At 36.7% G+C, this 18,967-nt stretch overlaps 1 protein-coding gene across 36 annotated transcripts in view; it reads right to left on the bottom strand.

Moving 5' to 3' along the window:
• Nucleotides 1-18,967, bottom strand: part of CFAP20DC (CFAP20 domain containing) — a 247,113-nt gene that overhangs the window by 75,969 nt on the left and 152,177 nt on the right. For 23 of the 36 annotated variants that reach the window (XR_012011865.1, XR_012011864.1, XR_012011866.1 and 20 more), the window contains 2 exons: nucleotides 18,401-18,735; nucleotides 8,116-8,490 (listed from right to left, as the gene is read on the bottom strand). Coding sequence is in view for 29 of the 36 variants with exons in the window: in XM_072785601.1 (XP_072641702.1) it covers nucleotides 8,116-8,490; nucleotides 18,401-18,735 (710 nt within the window). In the remaining 7 variants the exon portion in view is untranslated. The remainder of the gene's footprint in view (nucleotides 1-8,115; nucleotides 8,491-18,400; nucleotides 18,736-18,967) is intronic. The other 13 variants (XR_012011869.1, XR_012011872.1, XR_012011870.1 and 10 more) reach the window with 1 other exon arrangement.

Genomic DNA, 18,967 nt, shown 5'->3' with positions numbered 1-18,967 from the left:
GATGCAAAGAGTTTGTTTTACTCAAAGGAGTAAGTTTGGACTGAAAACAAAATTGAAGCAAATTCCACCTGGAAAATTTCTATGCTTAATGCAAATCCTTTTACTGGTAGCACCAATGTTATTTAATCACCAAACTCTGTAGCTCCAGCGATATCCCCAGCAGTGCACTGACAGATAAAATTCAGGTAATGACTCTGTTTTTTTTTTTTTTTTTCCAGAGGCAAGGAAAGAGTATAGTTTTGACAAAACATGAAATCACAAACTCTTCCCCAAAGGCAACTCATTGGTAGGAGTGTCCAATGTAATAAATGACACATTCTCTCCATGGTTAACACTATGGTTTATAGTGTTAAGTGCTACTAGTCTTTCTGTGTTTCATTCACCCCATCAGCCATGAAGGGGTGATCTATAATTTAGCTCTGGGAATAAGGCAGACACACAGAGGGTACTCTCTGGGGAATGACTGGAGAAACACCAGGTCCTGCTTCTAAATATTTTTCTCTCTTCAGTGAACATTGAGAAAATACCAACACGCTACCTGACCATTAATTCATTCTTATGTCAGCATTTGATTCAATTATTAACAGAGGGCAAGAAATGCATATAGCTATCACTTATTGAACAATACCAATAATTAGCTTCTGGAATTTTATTGAATTTGAAAAAGTTTGCTTTAGAATGCTAGGCACACTGGTTTGTATTTCTAACTACTCAGACATGAGTAGAAGAAAATAACTTGTTGGATTATGAACCTATTTCATTTAATACTCATTATGACCCTATGGAATAAGTTTTATTATTTTCTCCAAGGTGATAGATGAGTTAACTGAGGTTCAAGGAAGTTAAGAAATGTGTCCAAGGTCACGTAAGTAAAGAGAAGCAAAGCCAAAATTAAAATCCAGGTCTGTCTGATTTGAGTTGGTGCTCTGAGCCATGGTGTCCACTGCTCTTGACCTCTCAGAAGAATGAAAATGTAGATAGACATGATCTTTTGGGAAGGTCCTGAAGGTAGCAAAGGTGAAGGCCATCTATCAGGTGGCCCAGGAAAGCATGAGGCCAGTGAGCACTTGTAGTAGTAGTCTTGGAATGAGGGAGAGTCACTGGGTGAACTTGCATAGTTGGGCCAGGATGATTGACATATGTATAGCACACAGGGCAACCTAACCCCCAAACAGGTGTTTTGCAACAATGGAATACTGTTGTAATCGAAGGAAGTCAGGGGTCAGAAAGACATTTATGAATTCTTCAAACAATGGGGTATTTTTTGGAAAGACAGCTGCAAATGGCATACTTGCGTGGCAAATTCAAAGAGAGACAGATGGTTTCCCTTCGAATACAGAGTATTATATATCCTAGAAAATGCAGAACTTTATGTAATGGAACAATGCCTTTAGAACTCTAAGATAATTTACAAACTCATTTTCCTCCAAGTTTGTAGAGTACAAACTGCATAGAATAGTAAACCTCTATTATTTAAAAAAAAATATGGGCTCATATTCATCAGGGAGGCAGTCAAACTAATCCTTTTTTCATTATCCAAAGGAAAAGGCTTGACAATTAAAAAAATTATACCATGGCTTAAAACACTTTTAACAGCGTCCTTCCATAATTTAGTTTTTATTTTTTAAAAATAAAAATGTGAAAATTAAACTCAAAAGTCATATGGGATTCATTCTATAGTTTTTTTTTTTCTATAAAAAGTCAAGTCTTATTTTTGCTAAGGAGAATACATGAATTTGTAACTGGTAGCATATTTTGTCTTTCTTTTGAAAATAACCATTCTTTAGTAAGTTCAAACTTTTTCTAGAACCACAAAGCCTGTTATATAGGCCTTTTTGTTTGTTTGTTTAAAAATGCACATAATGACACTTATGGGTTTAAAATGATTCATTCAAAACTGTTTGAATGCAGTCATACATGTGGAAAAGTTTAATTACCAGCTATCTACATGGTTACGATATTACCCAGAGGGCTGTACTTGTTTCTTAATTAAAAATATTTGAACTTAATAATAGGGAACTCTATTTAAAAATGAATAAAACATTGCAAGGAGGAAGTTTACCAAGTAGTTAGCAAATCGATTTCTGTAAGTGTTCCTTAAGAATTACTAGTCCTCTGGCATACCAGGGGATTAGGAAAATAGTTCTCCTGCATCTCCTTTTGTAAAAGCCTTTAATTAATTGTCCTTTGTCATAAAGTCACTTCACGTTGGCACTTTGTGAGAGCAGATTTTATTTTTAAAGACTTATTTATTTATTTGAGAAAGCACACACATGCTCAAGCACAGGGGAGGCGGAGGATGAGGTGAGGAGGCAAAGGGAGAGGGAGAGAGAATCTCAAGTAGACTCCCTGCTGAGTGTGTAGCCTGCTGCAGGGCTCCATCTCACGACCCCTGAGATCATGACCTGAGCCCAAATCAAGAGTCAGACACTTAACCAACTGAGCCACCCAGGAGCCCCATGTGAGAGCAGATTTTTAATGGGGTGTGTCCACTTATAATTCCTGATTGCAGTACCTTGATGGCTGAGTTGATGGCTCAGGTCTGCTCAGTCTTCCAGAACCCAGAGAATTACATAACCATCCTCCTTGTTGCTCAGATCCCAAATCTGAGAGTCATCGTTAATTCTACCCATTTCCTCTTCCCTATATCCTGTCTGTCCTAGCTCCCAGTTATTCCTGGGATCTACTACTTTTCTTCATCTCCACTCTGATCTATCAGAGTAATGCCTCAACTGCTTTCCCTGCATCCACCCTTGACACAGCAAGAGGGAAGTTTTTGAATGTAAATGTTGTTGCGTTGTTTCAAACCTTACAAAGACTTATCATTGCATTTGAAGTAAAGGCCATCCTTCTCACCGTGGCCATCCTGATCTTACATGATCTGGACCCTGTGTGCTGCTCTGACCTCATCCTTCACTACTTTCCCCTTCTTCTATGTCCCAGCTACGTGGATCTTCTCTATTTCCCAAAGATGCCCATTTCAGAAGCTTTGTACCTCCTGTTCCTAATACCTGAAACATTATTCCCAGGTTCTTTGCATGACTGGCTTCATATTAAACTTTAGATCTCAGATCAAATGTTATCTACTCCATCAGATAATATCTAAAGTACCCACCACTCTAGCCAATCCTGTTCTCTATTACATCACCTTGTTTTTGTCTTCCTGCACCACTTATCATAGTTTATAATCACTTTATGTACTTCCTTGTATGTCTTTATTGTCTTAAGCCCCCCAAGGAGACAGGCCTCATCTGTTTTGGTTGATGTATCTCTAGTTCCTGGGAGGAATACCTGGCCTGACAAGCACTGAGCAGAAGAGGAGATGCTCTCACTAATCCAGAAGTAGAACCACAACAGCCATAACTCATCACCTAGAAGTCCTTTATATTAATTAATTAATTAATTAATTAATTAATTTTAGAGGGGAAAGTGGGGGGAAGGGCAGAGGGAGAGGAAGGGAGAGAATATTATGCAGGCTCCATGCAGCACAGGGCTCCATCTCACAACCCTGATATCATGACCTAAGCTGAAATCAAGAGGCAGATGCTTGACTGAGCCACTCAGGCACCCTTAGAAGTCCTTTATTTTAGGAACCCAGCTTAGTGGTAAAACCCTCATACATGTCAGTGCTTTACATATGTGGACTACAATGCCAGCAAAGGTAATTTCGTATCTGCATTCATATAATATTAGACAGACTTCTAGTCCCAGGATAATCATCAAAATTTTCCTCTTGCATCAAGTACATTTCCTATGAGTCATACCAATAGAATCTTTCCAGGCCTGACTAAGTTCATCATGTCTGTGTTAGATTGGAAAGGAAGTAGAACTATCTCTATTTGTAATGACACGATCTTGTATTCTAAGAAAATCCTAAAGAATTCACAGAAACAGTATTAGAACTAATTAATAGCAAGGTTGCAAATTATAGAATCAATATAAAAATAAATTGCATTTCTATGAACACTAGCAATGAACAAATAAAAGATAAAATTAAGAAAAACAATTCTATTCACAATAGCATAAAAAATGTACTTAGGAATAAATTTAATAAAAGAAATGCAAGACTTACATGCTGAAAATTATGAAACATTCCTGAAAGAAAGACACAAATAAATGGAAAGATATCCATGGACTGGAAGGCTTAATACTGTTAAGATGTTAAGATATATCCCCCAAATTGATTTCTAGAAGCAATGCAATCTCAGCTGCCCTTTTTGCATAAACAGACAAGTTGATCCTCAAATTTCTATGGAGATGCATAAACAATCCAGAAAAGGAAGAATGAAGTTGAAGGAGTCACATTTCTGATTTTAAAGCCTACTACAATACTATAGTAATCAAGACAGTGTGATACTGCACAAGGATAGACGTATATATATATAGAACAGAACTGGGAAGTCAGAAATAAGCTTTTACATGTATGGTCAACTGATTTTCAAAAATGGTGACAAGACAATTCAATGGGAAAAGAATACTCTTTCAACCAATAGTGCCGGTATAAGTAAATATCCATATGTAAAAAAAATGCAGTTGAACCCCTACTTTCCATTAGAGACAGAAATTAGCTAGAAATGGATCACAGAACAAAATTTAAGAGTTAAACTATAAAATTCTTTAAGGAAAATATTGGAATAAATCTCTGTGATGTTGGATTAGGCAATGGCTCTGACAAATGACATGAAAAGCAAAAACAATAGAAGAAAAACATTGATAGACTGGACTTTACAAGATGACAAACTTCCAGGCTTCAAAAGATAGCCTCATGAAATGAAAAGACAATTTACAGAATGGGAGAATATATTTACATATCATGTATCTGACAAGAAACTTGTATCCAAACCCTTACAACTGGACAATAAAAAGACCAATAATCCAAAGGAAAAATCAGGCCAAAGATTTGATAGGCATTTCTCTGAAGGAGAGGCTAATAAGCATATGAAGAGATGCTCAACATCTTTAGTCATTGGGGAAATGCAAACCAAAACTACAGTGAGATAGACTTCACACACACTAGGACACACTAGGACGGCTTAAAACAAAAAGACAATAACAAGTGTTGACTAAGATGTGGAGAAATCCCCTCAACTCGCCTTGCCCGTGGAAATGTAATATGGTGCAGCTGCTTTGGAAGACAGTTGGGCAGTTTCTGGCAAGTTAAATGTAAAGTTCCATATGACCCAACAATTCCACTCCTAGGTATATAGCCAAGAGGACTGAAAACATATGTCCACACGAAAATGTGCATATGAATGTTCATAGCACCATCTTTTATAATAGCCCAAAAGTAGAAACAACCAACTAATAAACAGATATGATGATGATGAATAAACAGGTATGATGATGATGAATAAACAGATATGGCATATCCAGATAATGGAATACTGTTCAGGCATAAAAAGACATGACATGCTACAACATGGATGGAATTTGAAAACATTATGCTAAATGAAAGAAGTCGGACCCAAAAGGCCATATACTGTCTGATTTCATTTATATGAACTGTCCAGGATAGGCAAATCCATAGACAGAAAGCAGATTAGTGGCTTCTGGGAGTTTAGGGGAAGCAGGGAATGGGGAATGTCTACTAATGGGGATGGAATTCTTTTGGGATGATAAAAATGATCTAATATGAGCAGTGATGGTTGTACAACTCCATGAATGCACTAAAAAAGGCAGAATTCTATATTGTGTGAATTAAATATTAGTAAATTATTAAAAGTCACTGCCATGGGTTTCTGGGATCTGGGGGAAAAATCCCATTGTGGAGTTACCAAGCACATAGCACTCTTTTGAGGAAACTGGTTTCAGATTCTTAGCTGCAGTTATTAAATGGAGAGAATGTCAAGTATTAGCACCCTTTCAGTATGATCATGAATTTCTTTTTTAAATGGTGTCTCTGGAAGAACACTACATTCCCCCTATACATTCATTCTGAAATGGGGTAAAGTGCCAATGCCTTCAATAAGTTTACATCCTATTAAACTGAGGTTATCACATTCACAAATGTGAGCGACACAGATTGTAGTGATCACGTGGGTTATTAGAGATCACATTTTATTAGCATGAATTTTGACACTGGGGTCAAAACCTCTCTGCACAAATGGTAAGCAGTGCCTTTGTGCGTTTATCCCCTCAACACAGATAAAACTCCTTCCCTCTTTCATCCTTTTGAAGAGATTGCTCTGTCAATCTTCTCAGCTGTAAAATGGATGAGTGAAAATGGCATATGCTGCCCAGGAGCCCCTGTGCAGAAGGCACCTGGGTCAGTCTGGGCTTGGCAATTGACAGCAATAAGCTGTGAGAAAGATCCTCTTGGAGCAACTGGAATAGTCTCTGTGAACTGGCTTATCCTCAAAGCCTCTCAAATGAAGAGGATGGTGTAAGGGAAAGTTGCCTACTCTCTCTCCAACCTTTCATTTTCCCCTGCTATCATCGGAGAGCACTATTTTTCAGGCAGTGTACTTGGCACAACGGCCAATTCTAAAAAGTTCATTTGTGCCTCAAGCTTCCAAGCTGATTTTCATGCTCTGGCTTTATTTCTATAGAAAGATGGAATGATTCAAAATAAACAATCTTTTGGATATATTAGGATGACAGATTTTACCTAATAGAAGGGTGGTGGCAAAAAAAATTAGCAGGGGCAGGGGTGGGGGGAATGGAGTGGAAGGCTTCTTAGAGACTTGCTTTGGCTCTGTTTTTGGCAGCCCAGTTTTGGCTGCAGTCATATAAAGCAGTGTTGTAGAATAGATCTCTAAGGTTCATTTATTACCTGCATTCCACTTATTAGCACACCAAAGAAAAAATTACAGATAGGTATTAGGTAGAACATCTGTTTTAGAAATATTTCCAAAAAAAAGGATAACATGCAAAAATATTACTGACCACTTTCATCCTAAATCACCATAAAACAAATCCATTTTCATGATGTTAGATGATTCATGCATGCATACACACATGCATATGAACATGAGAAATAAGGGGAACACACATTCCAGTTGTATCTGGGTCTTTCTTGTGGAGGGGTCACCATTCCCATAAGAGCTGGTACATGTTTATGGAGCTCAGAGTGGTGGATCCAGGTAGCAGGTCTCGACTCAGACAATCTCCATTCAAGTTCTAACTCTTCAACTAGCCAGCTGTTGTCCTTGAACACTGTGCATAACCACTCTGAACCTCAGTCTCCTCATCTGAAAAACGAGGATCAAGGTGTCTACCTCTCAGGGTCCCTGTGAGGATTAAATGAAATGTTCCACAGAAAAAGGCTTGGCTGAGTGACTGGCACATGGCAAATATTTAAGACATATCAGCTAATTCTAGTTTGTTAATGATGATGCATATGTCTGTGACTTGTGCAAGGGAAAAATCCACCCTGAATTGCTTAGAACATAATTGAACCAAAGCTTTACACTGTAACACATAGAAAATACTTAGGACATGACAAATAAAGAAAGCTTTCAATGTTTTAAAGAAATGGATGAATATAAGTTCATTTGTTCTGCATGGCTTCATTTGTTCTCTGGTGTTTAAGTATAGGTATGGAGGGACTTAAGGAAGAAACATACCAACACAGGAAGGAAGAAAATCAATCTGATGAACATGAATATAGCCACCAAACTAGCCTAGGGATTTACTCAATGACACTACTTTACTGTTAACCTTCACTCATGCCATTTATTATTTAGGAAACTGCTGCAAAGAGACCAGAAAGTGAATAGAATAATGATGTTTTTACGGCTCCTAATGTAGATTGTTATTGAAAATCTGTCAATTTCACTGGCAAGCCTTTGGCTCAGAAATAAGATCTTCATTTATAATTTGCAGGCAGTGATAACTAGAATTATGAGAAGTAACCGGGAAATAAAAAAAAAACTATTATGATAATTATCTTTCTCATTAAAAACATGAGGCATTCTATTATCACTGGGATGTGCAATATACTCTTTAACAGCTGCTGCTACTGAGCTAAAACACATCTGAATAGGAAGGCAAATACATTACTGATCACCTAAATGATGAAAAATAGGTCCTGCTGAAAATGCGTGCGAAGTGGAACAGAACAGAACACAGCAGGACGTACTGTCCGCCTATGCAAACCAGAGGGATACCACTTACAGATACTTCAGGAATCAGTCTCAACTTTTCCCCTGAGATCTCCTTGAGCAAGGTTTTATTTATTGAAGCTGGTACTTGATGGGTTGGCCGGTCCTTTGCTTTGATAAGAGGATCTGGAATTTTCTGAGAGGATTCACTTCTTCCAGGGGGAGAAAGGCATGGCGTAGGCACCATGCTCCTTTGAAAGTCTTTTCTATCTATCTGCTTTGCCAAGGAATTCTGGCTTTCTGATGTTCCTGCTTCTGCGTAGGCACTTTTTAGAGGTCCTTTATCTGTTCGCCTTGCAGCCTTCCCCAACGTGCTCTCTAACGTTAACTGAGTTAACCCTGAAGGACTAGCTGCTGGACTCGGGGAGCCCTGGATACTGTTGTTATCCTACATAGGGGAACAAAGTGAAACCATGTTGAGTCAAAATCTGTGGTGAATAAACTACTGATAACAGTTCTTAATAAGTTCATGTATTCTCTGAATAAAAAGCAAAAAAAAAAATATATATATATATACTATTTTATTCTGCAATAAAAATATGAGCAACTAAAACCAGCAACGTAAGTAGGTATATAAACCGTTTGCTAAGGTGCCCTACTATGGTATCTGGTCTTGGTAAGGCATATATTTTTTTTCTTACCATTGAGTTACAAAAGAACCATTTAAGAAGAGGTCACTAAAAATATAGTCCTTTCAAAAAAGCATGTGGAAGAAGAGATCTATAGGAAGTTATCTAAGATTTGTAGACTTTGAATTCCCAATGAGCTGACTCTGTGAGAAGAGAAAGAGCTAGAACTTATAATGTTTAGCTTATTTAAGCCGGGAAATGCTACTTTAAAAAGAAGTGGGCCTATCAAAGTATTTTTGTCTTAAATTATTGTAGGGAAGTTTTATTGTTGAAGAGCAATAGATAGTAGACATGTTTTGTGAAATACTTTTCTTACATGAAAATTTCAATTATAGAAAGTATTTTTTTCCATAAAACATGAGCATCATGAAATATAATTATTTGGAAAGCTACATGAATTTTTCAAGTACATAGTTCTGAGATTATCCCTAGGAAAGCAAAAGTTTTAATTTTTAAATCTGAGAAAGGAGGAAGTACAAACATAAAATCAATGGCTGTGAAAGTAAATAATGAAAATGAGAAATACAGTACTTTTTTAGTAGGTGGATTTTTCTGCTATAAAATAAGAAATTTAAAAAACAAACTAATGTGATCACTGCTTATTCTTGCCAGGGTAGATTTTTCTAACTTGTCTTATTTAAATATATAATAAATAAATGGATATTAAAATGATAAACTCAGGACAGAAAAAAAATCATAAAAGCAGAGTATATATATCTATATAGATTTAAAGATTTTATTTATTTATTTTTGAGAAAGAGAGAGCATGCATGCAAGCCAGTGGAGGGGCAGGGGAGAAGGAGAGGGACAAGAGGACTCCCACTGAGCATGGAACCTGACCCAGAGCTCCATCTCATAATCTTAAGATCATGACCTGAGCCAAAATCAAGAGTTCAATGCTTAACCAACTGAGCCACCCAGGTTCCCCAAAAAGCAGATTGTATTTTAGAGACATTATTTGATGCCTGAGAATATATATCTTACATTCAGTTTCAGAAAGCTATTTCCTATCCTTCCATTTGTAGCCACAGAGAACCAAATATCTAGTTATTCCCCAAATTTGGTTTTTTATTTTTAATTAAAAAATTTTTTAGAGTGAGCGAGAGAGAAAGAATGCATTCAGGATCAAGGTGGAGGTGCAGAGGAATAGGGAAAGAGAGAATCTCAAGCTGACTTCATGCTCAGCAGGAAGCCTGATGGGGCTGGATCTCAAGACACTCATGACCTGAGCCAAAAATCAAGAGTTGGATGCCTAACAAACTGGGTCACCCAGGTGTTCCCCCCGAATTTGGTATTTTTATTTTTTTTAAGATATTATTTATTCATTCATGAGAGACACACAGAGACGGGCAGAGACCTAGAGGGAGAAGCAGGCTCCTTGTAGGGAGCCCGATGTGGGACTTGATCCCTGGAAAGGGATCATGCCCTGAGGTGAAGGCAGACGCTCAAGTGCTGAGCCACCCAGGTGTCTCAATTTTGGTATTTTTAAACAAAATATTTGAGTGACTGATTGAACTTTTCAGTTTCTTCCTGAGTGTTTGGTCATCATCACACTCAACACACAGATTACTATCTGAGGTGAGACTGCCGTTTTAGCATAAGTGAAGCATATGTAAAGGCAAGAAAGCCTGCTCTAGATTGCATACAGGCCAGAAGAATTTATTATGCCTTTTAATGAGAAGGGATCTATCCGCCTGTGTGTCTGTCATTGTTCTGCCAATCTTCCTTTCTTCCTAATCCTATCTAGGGTTATTGCCATAGGCGCTGTGGGTGCTGAGGATATAATGGGTGCCCAGAACTGAATCTCTGTCATCCAGGGCCTTTGAAGGGTCCTTGAGTGATGTGACTCAGGAGAATCAGAGATGTCACATGATAGAAGGCATGGGTGTGAGTTCATGTGGTGTCTGCAGCGTCTGTGGAGATAGCAGAGAGGGAGGCCAATCAGGAGACTGTTGAGCTGTCATGATTAAAAGTGCTGGGGTGACTGGTTGAGACACTGGTAGTGGGGATGGATAGGCTGGGCCGATAGGAGAGTTCTGTAGAAGGCAGAGTATGCTATACTTAAGACTCTGGAAATCTCTAAAATGTAGTTGGCAATCCCTAATCCTGTCATAAAATGATTTTCCCTTGTGGAAAGTAGTTGGGATTAGCAGGTAACTGTACTCTCAAGGAAGGTCCTAGAACACTCGGGTCTCAGAACATCTAAGAAACAGCTTGCCTGTCTGAATAAGGAATGAGAATTGCAGGGTGTCTAAGGATCTTCTTCTTGGTATTTGTCCTGGGCCTAAACTTGCTTTGTCTATGCTGGCTTGATCTTCTCATTCATATATTTCTTTATATGGAGAAATTTACTTTCCAGAGCCCCAGGTAAAGAAAAGATAGTGACTGAATATCGATCCATGGGCCCTTACTTTATGTCCCACGTGAAAAAAATAAGAAAGTTGGGATATTTTCATCCTTGAAACGGTATCGTACAGCCTCAGCTGCAGGCACTGGACACACCTTTCCGCTGTACGCCACTTGCTCAATGAGCTCATCCTTCATTGTCACTCTGAGACCCCGTAGGCTGTTCACATGGTTGAAGAACCCCGCCTTCAGGTAGAAAACTGGAAAGAATGCCAGGGACTCGAAAAATGCCTAGTGTCCTAAATTACTAAGGAATGGAGTGGTGACTCTTGCAACTTTTGTTTCATAGAGACAAAAGGAGAATAAAAGTTTAGCCTTGTCTTGAGAAAGTAAACAGAGAATATAGCAAACATCCCTCAGACCCTAGTTCTAAGAAGGTACTGGTGGGAAGTAGGATATATTTCTTGTTAATTCAGTCTGGCTGTTAGATAGTAATATCTTTTCTCCAGCTTTCAAAAAAAACTCTAGTTTAATTTTCTATAATTGTTGTATATACTGGGCAGTGGGTTTTCTGTGACCAAAAGACTCTCTACTCATTCACTTCCATCATATTTTCATTAATAAAAACTAAACATATGTTGTGTATTTAAAACAGACAGGCCCTAAAAATAGATTCGTTAAAAGCAAGAAAGGTATAATTATGAACCTTTGGGCCAAAACCTTTGATCACTCTGGGATTCCATTTTGTATATCACATAGGCAGAAATTAACTTTTGCAATAAAAATTAGTTCAGTAAATATTTACTAAGCTCCTGCTATGTGTAAGGCATTTTGTAGGCACTATAGAAGACACACAAGTAAGAAGGACACAGGCATTGCCCTTGAGAGGCACAAAGTCTCAAAGGCAAAAAAAAGTATAAAGCAGAGAGACATAGATACCTACAAAGGTCACAATTTCATATGGGAGAAGGCAGCAAATAGCATTTCAAAAGTTTTAGATGTAATATTGGAGGGGTGCCTATAAAGCCAGATGTTTGCTACATCATTTTAAAAAAACCTTAAAAATCAAATTATTTTTTGCACTTCTGGGAGAGGGGGTCAGAGGACAGCCTTTTTTTCCTTGTAGTAGTTTACTCAGGTGTAAAATTATTTCTTTTTGCTTGGCATGAGCAGTAATTATACACACAAAAATATTCATGAGATGTATATGGACATTCATCTCACATTTTTCCTAAGATACACCCTGGTTTGGAGATGGGCCGAGGAGGACAGATTTAGCTGTGTTCCCTGTGAGCATTCTCTTGGTTGTACTGCATTTTCGCACTAACACGTTTCTGCGCTATTTTAAATATATGGAAAAGATAAATAACTGGAGAATCTGGACAGAGTATAAAAGGCTTGCTTATTTTGGTTGCCCTAGAACCAATTCTGGTTTATCCCAGATTCTGAAAGGGGAATTATGATAAATGAGAAAGGCAAGAGATACACGAGACCAGTATTTTGACTGGAGTTGAGTTGGCTTCTTTTTCCAAGGGAAAAAAATAGAGAGTAAAACTAGTATTATATTTTCTAAGAGTGGTACAATGGCAAAAGTTTATTCCTTTCTTATTTTAAAAAAATATTTATTTATTTATTTATTTGAGAGAGAGAGAGAGAGAGAGAGAGAGCGAGAGAGAGAGAGAGGCAGAGACACTGGAGGAGGGAGAAGCAGGCTCCATGCTGGAAGCCTGACGCAGGACTTGATCCCAGGACTCCAGGATCACGCCCTGGGCCAAAGGCAGGCGCTAAATGCCGAGCCCCCCAGGGATCCCTCTATTCCTTTCTTAGGCAACACTTTTGACTTACTAAAATAGGTGATATACGTATAGATGATGGTTACTGATTTCACACATACAACACCTTTGGGCTTAATAAGCTCTTGGCTTAATTTTTTTCTTATATAACATGCATTTGTTATGTGCATTAAAACTTAGCTTACTACGACCTGATTGAAAAACAACGTTTTCCCTTTTGGTTTATCATTTAGCTACTGAAAACCTGTACAGCAATTGAATATAATTTGTCAGAGTGGTAAAGAAATTGTCATGCCATTTTCACATTCTGATAGTCTGTTCATCTGTTTCTCAGAAGAACAAATGCAAAATGCTTTTGATTTAACTTAATATATTTTTTTTAAATGTCCCAAATCTCTTGAACCATTTGTCTTCTGGGCTCAGAGGCATTTGTTTGTTAAATATTCAATCACGCCCCAGTGCTGGAAACATCAATAGAGTTTGCCTGATTAACTGTAGCACAGCATATGTACGCTGAAGATGAGAATGATTTCCCCAAGGAGCCAGGACTTCCTCTGTTGAACTACGTTTCTTAAAAGGACATGCAGATGGGCATTTGGACAATAATTTCTGGATGCACAAAATGGATTGCTCTTGCTGAGCTATAATTTTAAAAAGATAATTTTAATGACTCTTGAGGGCCACCTACTTGGAGCAGATGGGACCCAAGCTCTTTGTATCACAACTTTAATGTTGAGCGAGTCAGGGTAGAGCTCTGTTTTAGCCTTTGTAAAAGCAGATGATCATATTTATTTATATTTCAATTGATTTTTTTAAATTCAGTCCACTGTGAAATGAAGTCTTGTATAACATTTTTAAAAGTTCTGTAAAAACACATGTCTGCAAATATTCCAAACATACTTTTGATAACAGTTTTGAAATCTGTAATTGAGACTGAGTCAGCAGGAGTCTTTACTCTTGTCCAATGTTTTAGTGACTAAATGCACGCATTGGCAGCATCCTGAAGCTGGATCTGGGCACCAGCAGACAATAGGGATGATATAGGTATATACTTCTGCTGTCAACTAAAAAGCATAGTTATTTGCATAGATATAGCTAAAGACATTGGTCATAAAGGAATGAGAAAAATCATTTCTTCTTTGATGATAACGAGATTGGCCACTCAAATATATCTTAAATGTCTTCACTAGCAACCATCCCCAAGAAATAGTTCTACTTCCACCTCTTGAATTTTATAGGAAACTGTTAAAGTAATACAGTTCTCTCTGGGTGGAAAAGATAATTGATAGTGGTATCTTATAATGCATTTGACTAGTTTATAAAAAAGTAATGAAAGGAAGACGTAACTGCTTCTAACAAGTAACTAACCTGCAGTAGGCTTGATATTAAAAGGGGTTGGACAAATTTTTAAAAATATCTTTACCTAAAGCCAATGATGCTTCATAGACAAATAGCAGAAGTTAGAAGGACTCTATAGGATGGGTAAACACCATCACATGAATATTTGGGGAAAATGATGAGCCTCCATTAATTGTATAACATATCTTTCTAGAAGTTAAGACTTCATGCTCTTTTAGCTGATAACATTTTAAAGATTTCTTTTGGAAACCTCTATGTACAAAAAACTATTTATCTGTATGATGTTTATCTGATAGCAAAAGTGGTAGAATTATAGTCTAAGCAGACAAGAGTTTTATAATTTTTGTTACTTGCCTATAACAATGAAGAGCCAAGTCATAAGAACCATGGAGCCTGTGACTTTTGCAGAGAGGAACAGAGCTTTATAAGAGAGTAATAAAGACCTAGAGCTGTGAACGGCTTTAAAAAATTTCTCACACACAGTAAATATTAAATTTGCCTGGTGGGTTTAGAGAATATGTTATGTTGTAATCCATAATATACAGGAACAAAAATGCAAGGCAACATATTCAAAATAGTCCTTCCATTTTTTTTCCCAACACAGACATCAACATTTAAACGTTTTAAAAGGTTACACAGAAATATAAACAGGCTCAAGAGTAGTAAATATTCTATTATGTGTATGTACATGTGAGAATGTAATTCAAATTCATTAATCAATTACACAAGGATGAGTGGTTTATAGACTAAAACCAGAAAAATAAACTATGAAGAAAAAAAATGCCATGAAACAGTTTAACTCTGAGGACCAAAAAAATATCTTCAAAGCAACAATATGGGGAAAGCTGAGGAGGAGGACCAAAAGGGTCCTTTTACTCTGTTGTTGGTAAATTCGTCTGCCACAGCCCTCTCTGGAGCTAGATGGGGAAAAGACCTGGAAGCTTCCTAGCTAATTTGAATGCTCTAAGTACTTGGTCCACATAAATCATCTCCAACTAGGGATAATTTTTTGGCTTAATGTTCCAATTTAGATTGTGATACAGGACAAATTACCTGGCCTTGCAAGTATCTACTTTAGTATGTGATACACAGCCAGAGTTTTGGGGAAAAAAAATGACAGTATTTCTAGATGAAAAATTAAATTAGGGAAGTAATAAAATATTAATATAAAGCTAACTATTTCAAGTTGTAAACCAGGTGTATACTCAAAGCCACACTGGAAATAATGGCATAAAATACAAAATAGAGATGATAATAGAAACAGGCTTTTTTTTTTTTTTTTCTTTTAGATGCTGCAATAGTGGGAAAGGCACTCTGTTTTAATAGCTTTTCTAGGGTAATTCATTTTACATGGTAGTCTTGATTTTATAGCTATCTATTTCCATAGTGTGCTTTTCAAATACGAACTACAAACTCAAAATTAATTGAGTATCAGGAATATTAGTATACATGGCTGTCTGGGGAATAAAATATATAGTAAAGCAAAGACTAAGACCAGAGTATATGCAAAAAAAGAAAATTCATACTTTTGAGGTTCTGCACTGATGAAGATTGCAGATGTGAATTAATGATTAGAAACTTAAATTACAAAATCAATATTACCGAAAGTTGATTTTAATTAGCTTTTACTATTGTATGTATACTTTTCCTCTAGCTATCATGGTAACATGATTTGATTTTACTTAGTTTACATGCTACTGAATATATATAATTTCCCTTTAAAAATACTCAATGGTCTACCATCAAATAGGTCTTTTAACTACAAGTTATAAACTTCAAACATAGTATGTAATGTAATTAGCCTCATTCATCCACCATCATTTATGACATGACACTGTTTTCCTCAAGTATAATTACGTTACTCTAAAGGATATAACATTCTAAAATAATACAACGAATAGTAAGGATGCCTAAATTAACTAAACTGATTTTTCTTCAAAGACTATATGTAAATAAACATTTTAAATATCTAATCCAATTTCCCAATGACTTACATACTTAATCAATTGGAGAAGTAATCCTAAGGAAAAGAAATTACCAAAAACCCCCCAAACAAACAAATTTGATCACCATAGATTATAGAACTTGTTTAAATATAACCCAGCAATTTTGTTTGTCATGTTTTCTATTTTATAGTTTGTATCTTGTTATTGCCTCTACCAAGTATACAAGCTTGTACATTATGGTGAGGCTTCTGCCCTCCTATCTGGCAGCCATTCTTAGCCAGCTCCAACTAAAGGTGGGTCAGGACAGGTATTAGCAATGAGATGGTCCTGATATAGACTCTAGCCAAATGCTACTAGTCATTTTGATGGTTGTGGCATGGGGGTGACCAAATAGCTATGCCACTCAGAGCTTGGGTGATGCATGATACATTTATTTTCAATTTCATGTAATTGGTAATTAGTTTATGTTTGCAATAATAAATGATGAAGGATGTCAGATGTGCAGTAGCTAGTAGCAAAAGAAAGCACATCAAATGATAACAAAATAAAATATTCAGAACTAGTATTGTTCATTTTCTCATGAAGTTCTATTGCTTCCTGTCAAGGCTTATTGTTCTTGTAGACAGAAGTTAAGTTCCCCATGTCATGATATTTAAAGGGCAGTTTTCCACAAAACTTCTCTCAAAGTTTTCCAGGGAAGGAACTAACATGTCCCATCTGCCTTGAAATTTCCACCATTACAGGAATTCTTTTGGTTTAGGTAAGAAAGATGGTGCTGTGCTTATGGGAAGGGAATGGGCTATCCCATTAATGAAAAAGTACAGATTATTTTATCAGATTAGTCAATTAATACTGTAAAAGAATTGACAACTGGGATGGGGGCAGTACTAGACGCTGAGGGTGAATGTCTATTTTAGTTTTTATATCTTAATGTTATTCAGGGTGAAAAGGACAAAGATATCCAGAACCTTTAAAATGTTGGCATCATGTGTACTATTCAAGCATTAAGGGATTTACAGTAGGTTTATGTTTGGTATGACTAGTAGTTTCACCATGCTCAGAAGCAAGGATATTATAAAAAAAGGATTTCCCCATGTACTTTGCAATGGAAACTCATTAAAAGTTGCAAAAACCCGTAATTACTGCCTGAACAATTTCATCATATTCTCAACTGGCTCTGAAGGTAGGAGCAATAATCTACATCCTGCAGTCCAAAGGGGGATCCTTGATCAATCATAATTCTTAAAAAAATGTTTGTAAGCATATACAGTTTTTCTAATTATTATTACATAATATATTATACATATAACCTAATATATAACTGGCTATATTTATAAATATATTATGTATATTTTAACATATAACAAAGTTATATATAATTTTGACAAAGAAATGATTTGTATAACTTAATGAAAACATAACTTGACTGTAATCTGCTTTTGTGATAATTATTTTTCACAGGAAATATGGATGCTTATCATTGAACAAAGCTGAAGGAATTTCACAAATATTAATTCATTTCATATGGAGAAAAGAGTCATCATAATGTATTAAGCTTTAAACAAATGTTTCAGAACTACTTTATGTTTGGTTTATAACAAGTCTTTTTTAAACTTTATGTGAATTTACTAATTTATAAGATATATTTGTATTCTAAATAATTACAAACCGAAAACCTTGGGTAAGGCAAATCCTAGCACTAATCCATGATTCTTTATCTAAACTTTAATTGGCACAACTCTTGAAATTCTGGGACCATATGGAAAATAATGAGTCCTAATAGGTCTAAGGTGGAGAGATGGCAGGAGAGTAAGGAAGCCAGAAAACCGTCAATTCAGAAGGCTTAGCCACTGCAGCACAATTTCCCCAGAGAGCTAGAACAATGTGTTCTTAATGTTTTACTGGTCTCACCATCATAACTAAACTAAACTAAAGTGCATGTTATTTCTCATGCTGTGAGACAAAAATTAAAATAAAAAAAAAAACAAAAACAACCCCAAAACTGGTTTCCATAATTAAAAATGAAATTGGCTGACTGTTAATAAAAAAGGCAGCAATTTAGAGTTACCATAACAACCTGAGGCAACTGTTGACTGACACTGCAATCTGCTGCACTTTTATAAATAGCAGTTGATTTCCCCTCTTTCATTTCAACTGGTTTTCATGCTTATCAGAGCTAATGGAACAACTGTGCTTAAAACGACTTCACTCATCAAGCAGTGTACCTCTTCGCTGCTGTCACCGCCATAAAAGTCATCCTCTGATTCAGTGTCTCTTCTTGTCATGCTGATATCCTCTTTTAGATCCAAAATAAATGGGCATCCCTCTGGGGACATATTCTGAGTTTTTCCATGAGGTGCTGACCGTGGTCTTGATGAAAAAGTGAAAATGTCCTTTAGAACAACCTGAGTTTCCTCTGCCAGTTGGCCATGTTCACTTTCCCTGTTGGCTTCTAGCCACAGGTGTGAAGTGTGGCAGGAGTCATCATCTGGAAGGAGAGACTGTCTCCTGGACGCCAAATGGGAAATACGATCATGGTTTTCAGGAAATATCCACTCATCTGACATTTGGGAAAGATGACAAAAATTAGAAGAGTGTTCCATCAGTGTCACATTAAAGCAGGTAATCAGGTTAAAATTTCTGTGTTGAAACAGATTTATCAAATAATGCAGAAGCCAAGGAATGCAATTTATCCACCATCTTGTGACCTGCTAAACATTTAACCTATAGATCAGTGCCTATAGCTACAGGCATCTCATTTGCACTTCCTCTCCATCTGAGTTTCAACACTG

The sequence above is a fragment of the Canis lupus genome, chromosome 19 (genome assembly GCF_048164855.1).
Source record: "Canis lupus baileyi chromosome 19, mCanLup2.hap1, whole genome shotgun sequence".
In the NCBI taxonomy this organism is placed as follows: Eukaryota; Metazoa; Chordata; class Mammalia; order Carnivora; family Canidae; genus Canis; species Canis lupus.
The sequence above is the reverse complement of the archived record's forward strand: the minus strand, read 5'-3'. Positions and strand labels throughout refer to the sequence as shown.